Source organism: Spodoptera frugiperda, chromosome 4 (genome assembly GCF_023101765.2).
Source record: "Spodoptera frugiperda isolate SF20-4 chromosome 4, AGI-APGP_CSIRO_Sfru_2.0, whole genome shotgun sequence".
Lineage (NCBI taxonomy): Eukaryota > Metazoa > Arthropoda > Insecta > Lepidoptera > Noctuidae > Spodoptera > Spodoptera frugiperda.
The window spans coordinates 5,045,746-5,063,355 of NC_064215.1; the positions used below are offsets into that span (position 1 = coordinate 5,045,746).

The following is a 17,610-nucleotide window of genomic DNA, read 5'->3' on the forward strand; positions in this document are numbered from 1 at the left end:
CTAGCATGTCGGTCGCAAATATGATGAAACTGCAAAATAAGAAATTCTTCTTATTCTTATATGTAATTATTATATTATGTTATCGGCTTTAACGTGCCTGATTGTCGCGCTGCTTGTCGCGCTCAGTAGCAGCGCGACAATAGCCGCGTCGTGTGTCGCGGAATGCTGCTCATGAATATGAGCCTCTAGCATGACTTGAAACTAGTCGAGTTCCTCGTCAAACAGTTACGTGAGTAAGCCGATAACATATAATAATTAATTTAGTATGTCTCACGAAATTACAATAAAAAGGTACGCGCTACGCTGAATTATGTACCTACCAATTTGTCACGTGCAACTCTATCTACCCTAAAGTCGTTATGTGTTATTTCAATAATGACGTCTTTCACATTGTTGTTGTAAAGCTATTTTGATCAACGAGTTATTTACTCAATTATCAAGAAAATAATTTGCATTTTATGACTTGTAGTGGAATAACTGCAAGATGTTTCTTAGTTACCAAGTAATTATTTGTACGATGTTTTTATTTTAATTTATTTCTGCAGATAAAATTTATTTATTTATCATTTATATACACCACACAAGGGAAAATAAAATAGAGCTTTATGTAATTTTAACAATTATATCTGAATGAATGCAAGTTAGATTTTCATGAACTGACTCTATTCATATAGGTAAACTACGTATGTAGCTGGTTGCAACGTACTATTTTTTTTTAATTAACTTTGATAAGTACAGACGTTGGACAAAACATAATAAGGTAGGTGATTTTATTATTTTAAAGGCGGCAATATTTGAATTTAGTAAAAGAACGCGATGTTGTTCTGTTCTAGTCATTTAGAGCGTGACATCACTAACAACGTGTTATTTGTTTTATTTTGCTAAGTACACGTTCAAGTTATATCCCGGCGGGCGATTTAATTAATCCGACGATATTTTGATATAGCTACACCATACGCGAATAAAAATAAGATTTCAATATAGTAAATAATACATTACCCGTCGGTGTTCACTCACGCTTGCAATCACTAGACCAAGAAGTCATTAATATTTTCATTTTCTATAATAAAACCAGTTTAAACTAGACAGCTTATAAATTAAAACGGCGAACAATTATATTAAATTGTCATTACATTTACTTAAGCAATTGAGTTCCAAGACGGTAATTATACCTACTTAAGCTAGTTATATCTATACAATAAAGGCCTGGGAATACGATAAGGTACCGTGGGAGTGTGCGACCGACTCTAATCTCTAAATTAAGGAAGTGTTAATTTGTTTGAAGATACTGCAAACGACTTGATTAGACATATTATGAGATGAGAGTTCCGCGTCGCACTGCAATTACGACGCGAGATTGAAAACTAATGGACATGATTTTGTATCTGAACGCATTGAGATTGTCATTGTAATTTATAATCATTATGATTATCTGGGTTTAATGGAGCCGTGCAAATAGCTTTACAATTTAGAACTTGTTCGTCAACTGGCGAGTTTCAAACTCGCGAGTTATTATGGTCTAATATATAACTGCAAAATTAAAAGAAACCTGCGCTATTGATGAACACGCGAGTTTAACACTCGCCAGTTGACAACAAATTTAGAAATAGTTCTAATATTCATTTCATATCAACTTACACAAATAATGATTTCATAATTTAGAATTAAAGTCTCTAAAAGCCCGAGTTTTAATCGACGATAACAATCGACTCTCGACAAATCTCAATAATCTAATACAAAACTATAGAGCTTCTTATCTCATCTTCAGGGATTTTACGTAGGCCTAACTAATTCATTGTTTATAACGTGTGACCAAACGCGAACAGCAGCTGATCTACATAATTATATTGTTAAAATAATAGAGACGTGGTTTTAAAAAGAACGAGTGTAATGAAATGCACTTCTGTGATACATCCATACTCAAGCAGACAACGACGTAACGAAACCGTTTGAAACGCGGAATCAATTAGTTCCCCGAAACAACTCTTCACGCCCAATAACCAGAGTAAAACCGTTTTAGAAAAAAAAAACCGTTTAAAAGTCTGCATAAAAATTTACATACAAGCAAGTGAGAGATTATCTTTCTTCGTCCGGATGTTTCCGCACGATGCTCTATGCCAACGGTCAAATGACCCCCGTGCCTTACCGAAAACGATAATCAACCGACACACTTCTACAATGTACAATCCAATACGCATCTGTAAGGCAATGAAATATACGCCTTCTTTATTGACTCAGTAATGTATATTGTACGATTCATAGCAGTTGGAGCATGAACCGTGATAAAGTGTATAAAATCGACTTACTTTCAACGACGCCGCATCACCCGACCTCACGTTCACGGACCAAATGATGTGGTATGGTTCGCTTCATTTACAAAACCGCAACCACACTCATAATCCTCGTCAACTACGCTATTCCCATCTTGATACTTTGAAAGTCAAACGATCACTTTGAAGTACAGTTCTGTGTAAAAGTAACTATATCAGTGACTGAGATGTTACTTATTCCTAGACTTTCAGGTTCCTAATAAAAGCTATAGCTTCTGGGTCCTCATAAACTACTGAATGTAAACTGTCTTTCATATTTTCTGGTATGTAGTTCCCTTACCTAGGTAACCTATGTCACCTTTTCCCAAAACATCAAAAAGGTCAATGAGCCTTCTTTAAAACCACAACCATTTAATAAAACTTACCGACACAACTTCAGGAATCATTAATTGCTACAACGTGGTGTTTTCATCACGTAAAAAATTAAATACAATATTATTTTCTCAACATCCGATGAGCTTTTCCGCGAGATAATCGCGACCAGTTTCGTTGTGGTCAACTTTGATCGCTTCTAAGCTATCATTACACTGATTTCTAGAATTATGTGCGTTTAAGCGATATCCACTATCGATATAAGCTTAGACCATCGGGCATTAGTTCACAAAAAATTGTGGCCTCGCGTAACTATCGTTTGCAACACTGTATTACTTACTTGGAATATAAAACTTGGAAAAAGACTATAGAAAGTGCACGAGTAAGCACTGGATAGTGGACATATTCTCACTAAGAAAATATAAAAGATAAACACCTTTGTACCTATTCTGGGCACCTTGACTTTTACAAAAGAAAAAATGGTATTTCATTGTAAGGAAAGATATCTTATTAGGTCACTCCACATACTTTAGGTAGGTATGCATGAACGACACGCTTCTAGTTGTACACTTGTTGTTTACTTAAGGCGAAAAGTAGAATCACCCTGTCTTCTTTACTAGTACAGAGCACCAGAACTTACCTACTGATTATCATATTCAAATCAAAAACTTGAAAGCTGCAACTCAGATCATTAAAATCACTTTAAGTAGGTACACGTAATCCACCAGCAACATCGATTAACTTTTACTCTTCTACAACCAATCAAATAAAAAACGTTTATATTAATATATTTAACAATGGCAGTACAGGACTATATTGCGATAGCCATCTGATACACGAAGTATGTTCTACCGAGTCCCACATAGATCTGTTGGAGATTAGCTTCAGAGTGTTAGTGAACAATGTGAAAGGAAATTCGTGTATGTGTCTAACAATACCTACATTCAATTAACCTCCTAATTGTTTGATGGCGTGTTCGTCTTCCTTCCTACAAATTGAATGCTCATTGTTACAGTTCCGAGCAGCATTCGCACAAGACTACGATGGTACGTATTCACCGTTATTCACTCTTTTATACGTCGTATAGTGTATCCTAAATGCTTCTTCAACATTTGTGTCAAGACCTCCAATTTGATATAAGGCCAAAATACGAGTATTAAATTCTTTACCTTACCAAAATAGATGAGGACATCAACTTAACCTAAGACCACTTTTGAATTACCAACAACGTCAATATGACACTTAATGGGAGATAGTTAATAAGTATAGTCATAAATTAACAAGAACAAAAGACGCATCTAAGCGTAGACAAGTAATAACTAACTTAACCGTCCGTAGTAGCCAAGAACTATAATTACCTCAATAACGAAAACTCGTAAGTGGTTAACTACTGGTCGGCAGATCGAAGGGGAAATCTCTTTGCTTTCTATGATTTTGAGCAAATGGAATAATTGACTGAATAGTACTCTGGGCTGGACGATACATCGCTGAGTAAAGTACCGTAGCCCGGGTCGTAACCGTGGGTTCGATTCCGTCACGGAATATAAACGACACAGGATAAATCATTATTTAGAGGTTAATAGCGTCTAAATAACGGCCAACCTATCCGTCGATAAATTTATCTATAAGGATTGTTATATGATGCCAAAATTCTTCCGACAATGAATTGTTGACATGGGCCGTTAAAAATCTAAAAAGGTAAATTGCAATTGTTGTCTATTTCAGTGACGGATATTCAGTGCACATTTGCGAGTGGAGGTACAGGTTTACGGGACTCTGTCGCAGCTTTGTTGAGGAAACCAGAAGGGTTCCGAGGTGCACCCTTATTCGCTGATGACCGAGCCACGGATCCTGTCGCAGATCCTGTATGTCAAATAAGACCAGAACCCGAAGATCCAACTGGATTACTCTATAGGCTACGGATCACAGATTTCACAAGATGTGGCGTGCTCAAACGAAACGTAAGTTATTTTTTTAAAAAGGTCAATGTCGGTAGTGCAATCTCTTCCTCGCTCTGGTCATTTAATCAATACCCTTACCTTGTCAGATATTTTCAATAAAAGTTTATATGTGCATACGAGAAGGTTACTTTACTTTTTTAAATCTCTTCGTAACATAGTATTTTTACGACTTTTTCCTTATGTGTGTCTATTTTTAAAGTTGAAAGATAACGAGAAATTGTCATGACGCACAACTTGGACTAAAACTTTAAATTTGTTAAATATTCATATAGTAATTCTAAGTATTTACGACGAATTAGAATAAATAAAGATAGTTAAGTACTTGTATTAGTAATTAAGTAGCTTTATAGTCTAGATTCGCGAAGTTTAGACTCGATCAAGTCTAAGTGCAAAGCTCATTAAAATCAAGGAAAACTTATTCGACTCGAAACTCTCCAATCGTATCTACTTTCTGCCAGTAGTTTAACGAGGCAGACGAAATTACCATTTCACATCTTTTGTATTCATCTTCACACATTAAATTAAACTGTTTAGCATTTCGAACATTAGGCGATGAGTATATTCCGGAGCAGTGTGCTGGTGCCGTACCGTGCGAAATAGTGCTATTGTTCGTCAAGTTAGCGTTAAGTTTCGTGCAGTCACCGCATGCATATAATGATAACATAGACTGGGTGTTGTGTCATCAGCAGATAATAACGTATTCCGTTACTAACAGTAGAGGTTTGCAAGTGGCCTACACAACGAGCCCCTCAGCTGATATATTATTAACCGCTGAGACCGGTACAGTATTGAGGTAAAGAGAAATCTAAACCACGTGTGTCAATACGGGAGTATTGCATCGATTGAATACAATGCATGCCACTTAACTCGATACTGACATTCCCAATAATTGTGACGTTCGATCTAGATCTAGGTTGAAGAAATTAGATTGATCTGTATGCTCATTTTTACAAATTAGTATGATAGGCGATAATAAATACATCGCAGTCTGCGCAGCCAATAAGTAGTTTATATTTCGTTCAACTCCAATTTTCCTCAAACATAGGCATTTGGAGTTTAAAATTATCAAAGTAACATATCAGTTAACATTTTCCCGTCAATAATTTAAAAAACAAAACAACAATCGCTCACTTCACCAAAATGTACCCAATGCATTTCAATTAGTAACTTATTCGTTTAGCAGAAGAATTTTCCTGCATATTTAACAAATATGGCGCCGGGAAAGTACCTCAAGTAACCCAGGTTACAAGTAGGTAGTATCGTATCGAACTGGTTTACCTGTTTGCCTATAAATACCACAATAATTCATTTCTCTTGCCCTCGGCCACCCGGTAACTGGCTTCGAATAAACTTACACTTGTTTTCACAGCGAAATCTAGGACCTTTGCCCAAGGGATTATGACCTATATTTGCGTGTTCCTTACATCAATCACAATTTCACTAAAACAGGATTTTAAACTTTTAATTTTCCCACAAATTATTCTTAGCTGTTCAAATACACACTCAATATGTTCAGATTCTAAATGGAAAGAAGACTTAACGAACTAGGTAGTCGATGCAAACTACTAATTACTTAGCTTTAATTGGCTACAGCCTCACAATTATAGTGCTGAAAGTAATTACCTATTCATTATGCTTTACTGTCTATGAAAGCGCGATACAGAATTTATTGTTTAATTGCAATTATCTACTGGTGTTCAGCGCGTTAGCCTAGAAAACGCGAGTTCTGCTGTAGTGGGTCTTGGTCAATGTCGGGCAAAATGGGGTACGCAGTTTACTACGAGGCACATAAATACATGATACTAACATAGTTTTAAGTTTTATTTACTAACAAGTTTTTGTATATGACGTATATACCTATGTTAGTTTAAGGTATATATCTATGGGACATAGTTGCCTGATTATAAAGGTTTAAAGAAAAAAAAAAAAAAAAAAAAAATGTTACTATTTAAGCTTTTATTATAATAAGCTTTAATTATAATTTTATTGTCTTTACTATTAAAGGCAATAAGTTGTTGTAGATTTTGTAGTCATTGCAAGTTTCACACAGTGGTTGTAATTTTAATTGATTTTTCTTCAAACAGGGGTTTGTCCACGTGCGAGTATGGTTCCCGCAATTCCCAGGCGTGGTTATGCAGTCAGATCAAGAGCTGATAATAATGTGCAAGCCTCCAGAACCGACCATCATTGAAAACAAGGCCGCGGGGTTCGCTGGCAGTTTGTGAGTACCTGAAATCATCAACTAAAACCAAATCCCCTATGCTTTTGTAAACTATGGTTTGAAATATAAAGTAAAAACTAGGAAACCGTTTGTAGGTATTACTAGCGGCCCGTCTCCGTTTCGCCCAAGTGCTATCCCCCACTTTCTCAGTGAATTTATCGATATTTTTCTTCTATAAAAACCAGCATTTTTGGTCCAACCGTTCTCGAGTTTGACCTTAGCATCACGTTTTGCAACTAAATTTTATTACCTAAAAGTTTATTTTTAAAATGTCTTCAGTCCTCACGGCGCGAGAGTGTCGGGAGTGGTGGAAGAGACTCCAGGGCGCTTGGAGTACGAGGTGGCGCTGTACAAGGAGGCGCCGCCCGTCACCAGACATAACAACCACTCCGTTGACTTGCCTGTTGATCAGGTAACTGGTGTACGTTCTTTTCTTCACTTTTTCTTCTATTCCGTCAATCAACTTATTGATACACCATAAAGTTAATGATGCTTCTATAATCGTAAATAATAAGTAGTAGTAGAAAAGATAAAATATTTTATATAATATAAATAATATTGAAAACAAATAAATAACATTGAACCGTTAATCGTGAAGGCGGTACCAATCGGCACGAAGCTCCAGTTGCGCGCGCGCATCAACCCAGACTCGGCGTGGCGGCACATCAAACTGCTGGAGGTAGCCGTCTCGCCTGACCCTGATCGACCACACGCGCCCGGCGCCGTGCTGCTCGTCAAAGATGGGTAAGTCGCGCAAAAATCTCACTTCTTATTTTACTTTTTCACGCGAATAAGGAAAATTATTCGAAATCTGCCACGAATGCGTTTAGTTTCGGTTGGATTACATTAAAATAAATAGAGTTGCACACACAACTTTCATATTTCTTTGTCACAGTCCTCAAAATATTAGAATAACCTATTCTACTATTTTACCATCATCGCATCGCGTCTCTTCTTGACTTTGACTCTAACTCTAAGATTAGGCAAATTGATCTCGGACTTTCTTGTTTTACACAGATATATGTGTAGTTCACTTGTAGTACTTTATAAGTGTAGTCCATATGTATAGAATACACGTATAAAGTACTGAAACTTACTCCTAACCTCTTGCGGATTTCCATATGAAAATTATTTCTCCAACAGTTGTCGAAATCGAGACTTCGCCTCGATAATCCCGCACCAGCCAGCTCGCTACCGAGAGAGACATAACGAGGTCTTCCTAGACTTCGAAGCATTCCTACTCGCTTCCATGAAGGAACGGTCTACGCTTTGGATCCACTCACAAATCAAGGCTTGCATGGACGCTGCTGACTGTCAACCGGACTACTGCTTGGACTTATTTGAACCATCAGGTATTTTTTCTTATCTCTATATTACTTGTTAACTACGGTGCTACGAACTGTCTATCTATCTAGGTATTAAACATTGAACCACCAAGTGGACAGTAAAATAACGATCTAGAAATAATACGTAAAACGTTAATAAGTAATAGAGCTATTTAAATACTTTTCGCTCATCGATCCACTTAAATGTAGAGCTATTATTACTTCGATACAATCAGAAAAAAACGTATGTTTTATTTCAATAAGCCACAACAAATCAATTTCATTTGATAGGAACATCTACAATAACAGTCGTAATAAGTATTAAATGTAATTACATTTATTTATTTTATAGGTCACGGTCGTCGACGAAGATCGCTGGCTGAGGGTTCCCACAGTCACAACATCACGAGTTCGGCATTAGTGGCTGACAACTCTACGACTCCATTCACACGGTTTAAAGAGAACTTGGAATACTCAGTAGTGATGCCGGGGGAGCTGTTCCATAGAACTCCTATAGAGGCCACGTGCGCCACCTCCATGATGGTCGCTGTTGCTTTGGGAGCTCTCCTGTTCATGTCTGCTTTGCTAGTAAGTTTTTTATTTTATGAACTTTGCTTTTAAATACGACATTTTGTATACTCGTAGCCATAATAATAGATAGGTAGTATAGTCGAGTATATCATAAGAGTATAACACGGGTTCAGTGAAGTAAATGGCCAAAAGGAGGTCCACGATACCTACGGTCCATCTCTGCTCCCCTTCTTACCTATATGGAAATAAAATGTAATGTACCTACCTAAACACTCAACTCATATGAAAGGAATTGGTAACTAAGAGTCAAGTAAAGAGTATTTGACTCTTGCTATTAATACGAACTGCAACTAAATTGTATCTGCCTACAAAGTATAAACAAGGAGAGCACTTTTACGCGTCAAATTATTATAAAATAAAATCTACATGAGATCGGCATAAAGTTCTGTATACTAACATAAGCTAAATACCAGTATGGTCATAGCGTACTTAATTGATTTTATTCGCTATTCTTCGTATGATCATTTAGTTCTTCCATTTACGGAAGGCATAATTGAAGAGTCATGGACAAATTATGCCGCATTCCGGCGAAGGTACCGTAACAAAGTATAGGATGACTCTCTAGTAGTTCCTTTTCAGGGGCGTAGTTAGCATTGATCTGCCGTGGTATCAATTATGGCTATGAGACATTGATTTATGCCCCAGACGAAATAGCAATTTGATTCCTAATATTTTTATTAGGAATTTTATGCCTCATGTTGAACTTAGTTACTCAAACTTATAATTAGGAACTATAAGCCCACGTATCCTCTCGATATTTTCCTTCAACCGTGCAATCCCATTCTCAGACTCCGTGCTATTGCCGAGATTGTGAAAACCGAAATTTAAAAAATACAATTCGTGGCGGGTTATTTAAGAAAGCCAATTTGACTTTAAATATTGACCTTATTATTTCCAGATGTGCTACTTAGCAACGAAATTGAACTCTACGATGCTGAAGAACAGCAGTCTACAGTCACCATCAGGGAAGGGATTCGAGCAGATCTTGCGGGAGTTGGCGCATCACTCATTACCAGATACTGGGTACACTGGACGACCAACCGTCCAGTGATCATAGACTAAGCATTTAAAAAAAAACTGTGAAAAACTCATCGGTTTATCTATTTCCTTGAATAGGTGATCGATTTTTCCCAATAGCATTTAAGTAGGTAGTAGGTATAGTTTTTTAATAAGTTTTTCCACTCTCTGTAAGCAGTTTATGTATGTAGGTACATCTGCTTTTACTAAAATGTTTGAATGAGCTAAGAATTTAATGCTGGTTGTAATATTTCGTAAGTTAAATCTAACTAATAGGAAAAGAATCTCAATAAAAGGTAATTGCAGCCTGCATAATTGTAAAAAACACGTAACGCTCAGCAAAAACAATTAAATTATTTTTTAGCAATAATAGGGCATTAGCATGGACGCCGCAAATTTTAAGAGTCCAGGAACATTTTAGTTTCTTTGAACCAGAATTTCAAATGACCTTGCACTGATAGGAACAACAAGAATTTTAAGGATAGTACATCCTGTTATGTACCTACTGTTACGTGAATTTAATAATTAGTTAAATTAATTTAATTTATTACTTATGACTGAAAAATCGCAAGTTGATATCTTTGCAGATAACTTGGTAATTTTTTCAGTCATGACTGTCACATGAATAGTATTAATAATTTAATTTTATAATAATTTATTTCCGAGAAGAATTATTATGTAAGTGTAAATTAAGTTGAAATAAAAGAAAATAAGTTTTAATTGGTTTTTTATTATGTTTTTCAAAGCCGAAACGAACTCCTTTATATTTATGTGTATACCTAAGTAAGTACTCTTTGTAAAGAGAAAGAGAGCACGGCGAACGTACGTGAGTTCGATTCTCGCGTTATTAGACAAATACTTAGTGCAAATGAGTAAATTGCCATTATTAGGAAGGTATAGTTTGTTAGTATAAAGCACAGAACAGAGAAAAAGAAGTAGAAGTAGTATGTAGGCGGGGCACGCGTAGCCCCTGATAAGTACAGATATGCTTATGTTCGTCATTTAGACGTTTGTACGCATATCAGTCTTCGTTGGACTGTAATAACGTCAACTAGACTTGGAAAATAGCGTCAAAAATCGTAAAAAAATATAAAAATGACGAAATGTGCTATTTTATAGTGAAAAGATGAAAGCCATGACAAAAATGTGCCTAGTAGTGGTATATCGTATCATCGGTAAGTGCTATTTTATTTTATTTTAATTTATATTTGGCTTGAAACTAGTGACATATATTTTTTTTAATCTACAAACTAAATATAAGTTTATGTCTAAGACGATAGGGTCTACTTTCTTTTAAACGGAAACCTGTTGTTCTAGAAGATTTCATTCGTGACATCTAAAATTTTGCTACCCGTTTAGGGATTGACATTATCGATAACAAGCTGTCGATATAATTAAAACTTTTTATTACGAATATAGATAAATACAAAAAAAAGATAATAAGTAAATATAAACATTAATTATGTTGTTTTAGATTTCCGAAGTATCCAGAAATAAAAGGAAAATGGATCGAGATGACTGGAAGACAAAATTGGTTTCCTGCCACTAACTAGTACAATTTGTTTGGACCATGTTGTACAACAAGATATTATACTATGAGTATAACCGAAAAAAATGCGCAATTTTTGAATATAAATAATCAGTTAAATTTCCAGATTGTGCAGGCAGAAATACCTAATCACTTTATGTAATATTGGCCACCAACTGAAGGGAAGTAACTTTGTTTAATGTTCAGTTTTATTTTCTAGTTTTTGTAACATACGATCATAATAAAAAATACTTTATACAAGGTGTAACAAAATACCCATATACATCAAGAAGCCCTGATGAATACAGGTTGAATAGAATCTCTAGACAAAGTTTCAGCTTAAAAAAATTAGTACCAAATACTTGGTATCGCATAGTTCTTGATTTCAAATCATACAAACGTGTCACAACCCTGCAGGGATCACTCGCTAATATTACGAAACATTTTTTCTGTCAATCTGATCACCTAGTACCTGTCTACCTAATTTTGATTCGCGCGTCGGCGCGATTGGAAAAAATTCATAACATGGTACCATGAAAACATGAGTTTAAAAAACCCTTCCCGTATCGTTTGTTATGTTATCTAGAAACCGTGCAATTGATATGTATACCCCCTTTTTGTTACACGTTGTATATAAATTGTAATTTTTTATTTTTGCAATACAAATTTTGTTAGAATACTATGAACGGCATGTGACTCTTCCCGAGTTATATGTACTTAACTAAGATCATAAAGACACCACTGACAAAATGGTGAAGGAAAACGTCCTGAGGAAACCTGGGCTCATTATTTTCTAATTACCAAGGAGAGATGTTTATTCCTATAGAAATTTGATAAAATATTATAATGAATTAAAATGTGTTGAACATTTTAATTATATCTATAAGTTAGCTTTCGATATCGAAACATCACTAGAGAAAAAACAAGCGATAAAGTAGCTCGTTAAACAAATGTCAACCTTAACATGATAGCAATACAGCGTAATTGAATGCATTTATGATAGTTACATCTAGCGTCGAGTAGCAGAACTTGTTAGTGAAATTATGTTGCATTGAAAAAGAAGATTCTTTATTTTAAAATTAGTAGACAAGAGTCAACTCTATTTATATGCAATTAATGTGTTTTTTTCAAAGTGGTGACGGCTGATTTAAAGGCCATTTAACACGGACCAGTCACAGAAAGATTTTGCTAGTGTGACATATTATGATTATCCTGGATATGTGTTAATTTGGGCGTGGCTTCAGAAAAATTGCCACGCTGGTTCTGATACTAAGACAAGCGGTATACTATTTCTATCTCTTCTTCTCTATTCTGTGGTATAAAGATAAATAAGCACAAACCACTACGACATCTCCACTCCAACCTAGCTAATCAAACACTTAAAACATCTGACTAGATACAGATTTGTTCCTAATATGTTAACGCTTTTGGTGGAATGATAAAGGTGTCGATATGAAAAACACCAAAAGAAAGAACAGAATTAGCATGTGATCGAATTATTTCAATTTTCGAACGAACAAGTCAATTTCAAACATCACAAATATCAGAATGTCATTCGTAGCCTGGCACGTTCCATCGAAATCTGAAGATATTTTTAGCAATTTTTTTCTGCTGTTTCTTTCGTACGCATAGCTCTATCCTGCTGTCATGTGTCAATGTCATAATAACGTTTGTTTTTAAGTGATCAGCAAAGCTGGCTTGTTTATAGTTTATTTTAAATATATCTCTAATTCAGGGTAAACTTAAATAAGAATGAGCAAAAGAAGTGGTGCTGTTATGGCTGCAAATCTTAATTCAAAGAAACCAAAGCTCTGGTCGCTGGGTTTACTAGAAACTATGAAAGATCCCGAAAGTATTGTGAAAAAATCAAAACAAGTTGTTGTTATCAAAGATAAATATCCCAAAGCCAAAATTCACTACTTAGTGCTGCCTGAAGCTGATATTAATAGTATTTATGCGTTAAATAAGAGTCATGTAGAACTTTTGGAAGAATTTGGAGAAATATTTGAAGAGATCGAGAAAGAAGAAAAACTGCCTTTAAAAGCCGGTTTCCACGCTGTTCCCAGCATGCAAAGGCTACATATGCATATCATAAGCACAGATATGGTGTCACCTTGTTTAAAAACAAAGTTGCATTGGAATAGCTTTACTACTGAATTTTTTAGACCTTATGCAGGTAAGTTTTACATACTCATAACTTTGGTTGGGACAAAATATGGTGATAATATGGTATGGTAGTATATGTAGTACGTATGGTTGGTAGTAGTATGGTGATAATAAATAGGTGTAAAAGTGGGTTATTAGGTTTTTAAATAAAAAAATATTATACAGACTTTGTTTAACTATATTTTGAATGAAAGTTTGATTTTCTTTTAAAATAGCATTTACAGTTGTTTTTTTTTGCATTGTATACAAAACTAATACATTTTGTTCTATATTTTATGTCTTCTCACAAAGTCCAATTTCATTTGTTACAGATGTTTTAGAAGAATTAAAAGAGAAAGGTTGTATTACAAAAATGGCACCAGAACTAGTACAAAGTTGTAAATCAAGGGAACTTCAGTGCAATCAATGTTCTTACAAACCAAAAACTATGCCACAACTGAAAGAACATTTACTAACACATCTAAAAAAGGAAGAGAATTGATCAGAATATTAAACTACTTATTTACTAAATTATTTTGTAAAATAAGCATTACATGCTACAGATAAATCTCATGTACTTTTGTATTAAAAAATAACTATTTAATCCATCAATAACATTTACAGGATATATTTTTTTGTCATGTACAACTTGTCAATTTAGATACACCTATCTACATGTATAAATTAAAGTTCAAGCCACCACATTACTTTAAAATGGTGTTCATACCAATTTGGTTCATGGACATCATAATTACACAAAATAAAATTGTATACAAAAAGTCAAGATATTGCTACAAATCATAGTATCTTCTCAAGTAATTACAAATTACATACATAATTACATTTCATAATACATGTAAGTGCAAAATGTTGAATTATAATAATTTGTTGAAAACATCTTGATTCTATTAAGTTTTAATTCATTATGATTTATTAAAATTCCTAAGAAAAGACATTGCACATCATTTATTGCCTAAAATTTCCTGCAGTTTAGTTATATAATACAATATACATAATGTTATGCTTTTTTTTTTCATTCTAAAACTAGGAATTGAGCTAAACTTATTATTCAGTCCACATTACAGTGGTTTATAAAGGTTCAAACTAGAAAGTGGTGCAATATTAGTAAGATAAATATTATCTTTACTATAAAGACTTTTTGCTAGGTGTTTTCTTTTCTAACATTACCAGACTCAACTATGTATTATTAATACATAAATTAATCCTTGTAAGGTAAGATATAAAGTACATTATTGTTAAATTAGTCAAGAGATAAACTCCCAACACGAGTGTATTTAGAACTAGGACTATCTTCATCTAATACAGAAGTCTCAGCACTACTACTTCCATCTTCTGAAACATTATAAATGGACATGTTTCTTCTCTTGAATAATTTCTTCTTCCCTTCCGACATTGGTGTTCTACATTCATAAATCAAACTGTCACAATTGTTTGCTGGTGTTGAAGTTTCTGGTGTAGATGTGGGTGAAGAGTTTTCATTTCCACACGGTGTGACTGGTGGTGGAAGACAGAGCGACATCTTTGATGACTTGATGGGAGTTTGCAAAACTGGTTTTGGTGCAGACTCAAAATTTTGACTTTCAATCTTCTGTTCATTAGCTTCAACACTTGGTCCTCTCATTTCTGTAGCTTCATCACTTGGTCGTCTCATTTCTGTAGCTTCAACTCTTGGTTGTCTCATTTCTTTAGCTTCAACACATGGTTGTCGCATTTTCCGACCAGACCTCGCCATTACAACTTGTACTGGGTCATCAATTCCAAGTTTCTCACATAGCTCAACTGTTTGAGGATTTAGCAATGGCTCTTGAGGAGTAATTTTTGGTGCATTTGGATTGAAAGGAGCGGCAGTCCTGACAAAACTATCTTCTGTTATTAAAAGACTTCCAAGTAAACTTCTCACTTTTTCTTTCTCTGCTTCTGTAGGAGTAAAGTCATACCTTTCATTTCCACCTGGACCAGGCATATGCTGATTTACATTTTTCACACCTAGCAAATGGTTTGTACTCCTCAAAATAGCTAGCCATTCAGCATCATATTTCAAGCACATGTCCCCATCATACTCGGAAGGTATATCTAGAATCTGTAGATGTCTTCGTTTCGGTAAACATTTGTCCAAAGCTAAGAACTTAGTCTCAGAATCTTCATGTTTGACAATTGCTGCATACTGGCAATGCAAATGTGCTGCAAACCAATATTCTGGTTTGAGAGATTGGAGTAACTTCATGGCTGGAACACTGCCTAGTTGACCAGACTCTATGTCTTCCCTGAAAGAAAAGTTTAAGAGCATGAGCATATTGCTACAAACAAAAGTAGAGAATAGTTACACACATCACACATACAAAGTGCAGTATTAGAATGCACAAAAACATAATGTCACTTGATGTAATATGAATAGGCTATTGTTTAAGATAAGATAAGAAAAGAAAGTAATTTACTAAAATAAAAAATAAAGATAAGAAAAAAATACCATACCTTAAAAATGTTTTGAAGTGCAATAACTTTTCTGTATTGCCATAATCAGTGATCCCTCTTGGCCAGTCATGGGAGAGCATAACATTGACTTTCTCTTTAAGCTGGTTTAACCTGAAGACTTCCAAGGATCTGACATGGTACACAGTTCTCAGTGAACTTTGATTGTAGGGCAGGCATTCCCAGTGTCCTTGTCCATAATCCTGACCTTTGTAAATTCCTGACATTCCTGGAAAATATAGATAAGAAATCTTTAAGTACAATAGACAAAAGATTAAAAAACAATGGGTCTTATCTCTAAGTTTCATTGATAACACAATACAATAGAATCAAGTTGTGTTTAGATCTTACCTCCAATTCTCAGGTCTCCAAACTTGACAACACCAGCTCTGCCCAAATAATAAATATTAGGAGCCACCCAGCCTCCATAGGGAAGCTCTTGCAAGTAGTTTGAAGCTTCATGGTTGCCTCCAATGAATATTGTCAATATAGGAGCTCTTTTCTCACCACTGTAATATCTGCAATAAAATGGACAATGTTATTTGTAAATGAAGGAGAAAACAGTGTTACAATAATTACTTCAGTTAGATAATATTGGTTCAGATAATAAAATCACACAAAAATCTAGTTAGAGTTTCTAAAAATCTTACTTGTGAAATGAACACATATGCTGATATTTCTGTGGCACAGCCATAGCCCGCAGGTCCTCGTGGTTGCGAACAGCTTGGAAGTCACCGCAGCATATTAATAGATCGATCTTTATATCTTCCCTCCTCTGTATTGTTTCAATACACTCGTATATTTTTTCAAGCTCGCCATGGGCGCAACCTTCTACAGCGATTTTCATTTTTAATGATTAAACGCAATGTCCAATGTTGAGATCTTACGGTAACTCTTATATGTTTAGTAAAAAATACGTTTTACTAACGATATAATAATCATAACCTATTTTAAAAACACCACTAACACAATATAACCCCGCAACGCACAAGCACAACACAAACTGTAAACATTTTTATGACAGACTGACAGAGCAGAGACAAAAATGACACGTTCAGTGTGACCAGTTTTTAAAAATCCTAAATAGTGATGTGCTATTATCGATCTTTGAAGTAAATTAAATATCGATTTTTTACAGTACCTAGTTTGAAAATAGTAATAAAAATTAAAAAGTGATATTATGAATTTAATTAAATGAAATATATTAATTTTTAATCAATTTAATTACATTTTTACATTTAGTACAAAAAATCTGGTCACACCGGAAACGTCATTTTGGTCTCTATTTCAATTTTATGAATAAATAAAAAATAGAAGAAAGCCATTTTAATCATTTACTAAAACAGATTTATTCTCTACGTTTTCAATCATTTCATATTCATAAACAATGGATAAACATAAACAACCTACTTAGGTAGATACCTATACCTACTACTTAGGTATGTATCTGTTTTCTAGTAAGATACTCCGAATAGGTAATATTGGATCAGACATCGCAAGATAATCCCGGATAAACTTTTATGTGCATGTACATACCATGTTAAGCTGCGAACCGCCTTCATTAAGGTTTTTTTGGTGTGTTTAAAAATACCACGCGCCGCTAAAATATGCAATTTTCTGTACCTAAGTAGTCATTAACTCATTAGTTATACATAGCGATGATGATTTTTTATATAGGTAAATAGGTTAA

General features: G+C 34.7%; 3 protein-coding genes across 4 annotated transcripts in view; 2 read left to right on the top strand and 1 right to left on the bottom strand.

The window, feature by feature from the left end:
- Positions 1–10,477, top strand: part of LOC118272408 (uncharacterized) — a 43,860-nt gene extending 33,383 nt beyond the window's left edge. Inside the window, exons 3-10 of one of the 2 annotated variants that reach the window (XM_035588909.2) lie at positions 3,658–3,688; positions 4,368–4,603; positions 6,688–6,824; positions 7,104–7,236; positions 7,423–7,568; positions 7,968–8,176; positions 8,502–8,737; positions 9,639–10,477. In XM_035588909.2, the coding sequence (XP_035444802.1) occupies positions 3,658–3,688; positions 4,368–4,603; positions 6,688–6,824; positions 7,104–7,236; positions 7,423–7,568; positions 7,968–8,176; positions 8,502–8,737; positions 9,639–9,791 (1,281 nt within the window). In that variant the 3' untranslated portion in view covers positions 9,792–10,477. Of the gene's footprint in view, positions 1–3,657; positions 3,689–4,367; positions 4,604–6,687; positions 6,825–7,103; positions 7,246–7,422; positions 7,569–7,967; positions 8,177–8,501; positions 8,738–9,638 lie in introns of both variants that reach the window. The other variant, XM_050693366.1, reaches the window with a different exon arrangement.
- Positions 10,478–12,939: 2,462 nt separating this feature from the next.
- Positions 12,940–14,383, top strand: LOC118272679 (aprataxin). Its single transcript, XM_035589312.2, has 2 exons — positions 12,940–13,461; positions 13,763–14,383. Exons 1-2 carry the CDS (start codon positions 13,038–13,040, stop codon positions 13,930–13,932), a joined length of 594 nt encoding a protein of 197 aa, XP_035445205.2. The 5' UTR covers positions 12,940–13,037; the 3' UTR covers positions 13,933–14,383.
- LOC118272678 (lariat debranching enzyme) lies at positions 13,616–16,952 on the bottom strand. Its single transcript, XM_035589311.2, has 4 exons — positions 16,571–16,952; positions 16,272–16,438; positions 15,924–16,149; positions 13,616–15,715 (listed from the first exon to the last, which is right to left on the bottom strand). The coding sequence occupies exons 1-4, from the start codon at positions 16,765–16,767 to the stop codon at positions 14,692–14,694; spliced, it is 1,614 nt and encodes a 537-aa protein (XP_035445204.2). The 5' UTR covers positions 16,768–16,952; the 3' UTR covers positions 13,616–14,691.
- Positions 16,953–17,610: the final 658 nt, after the last annotated feature.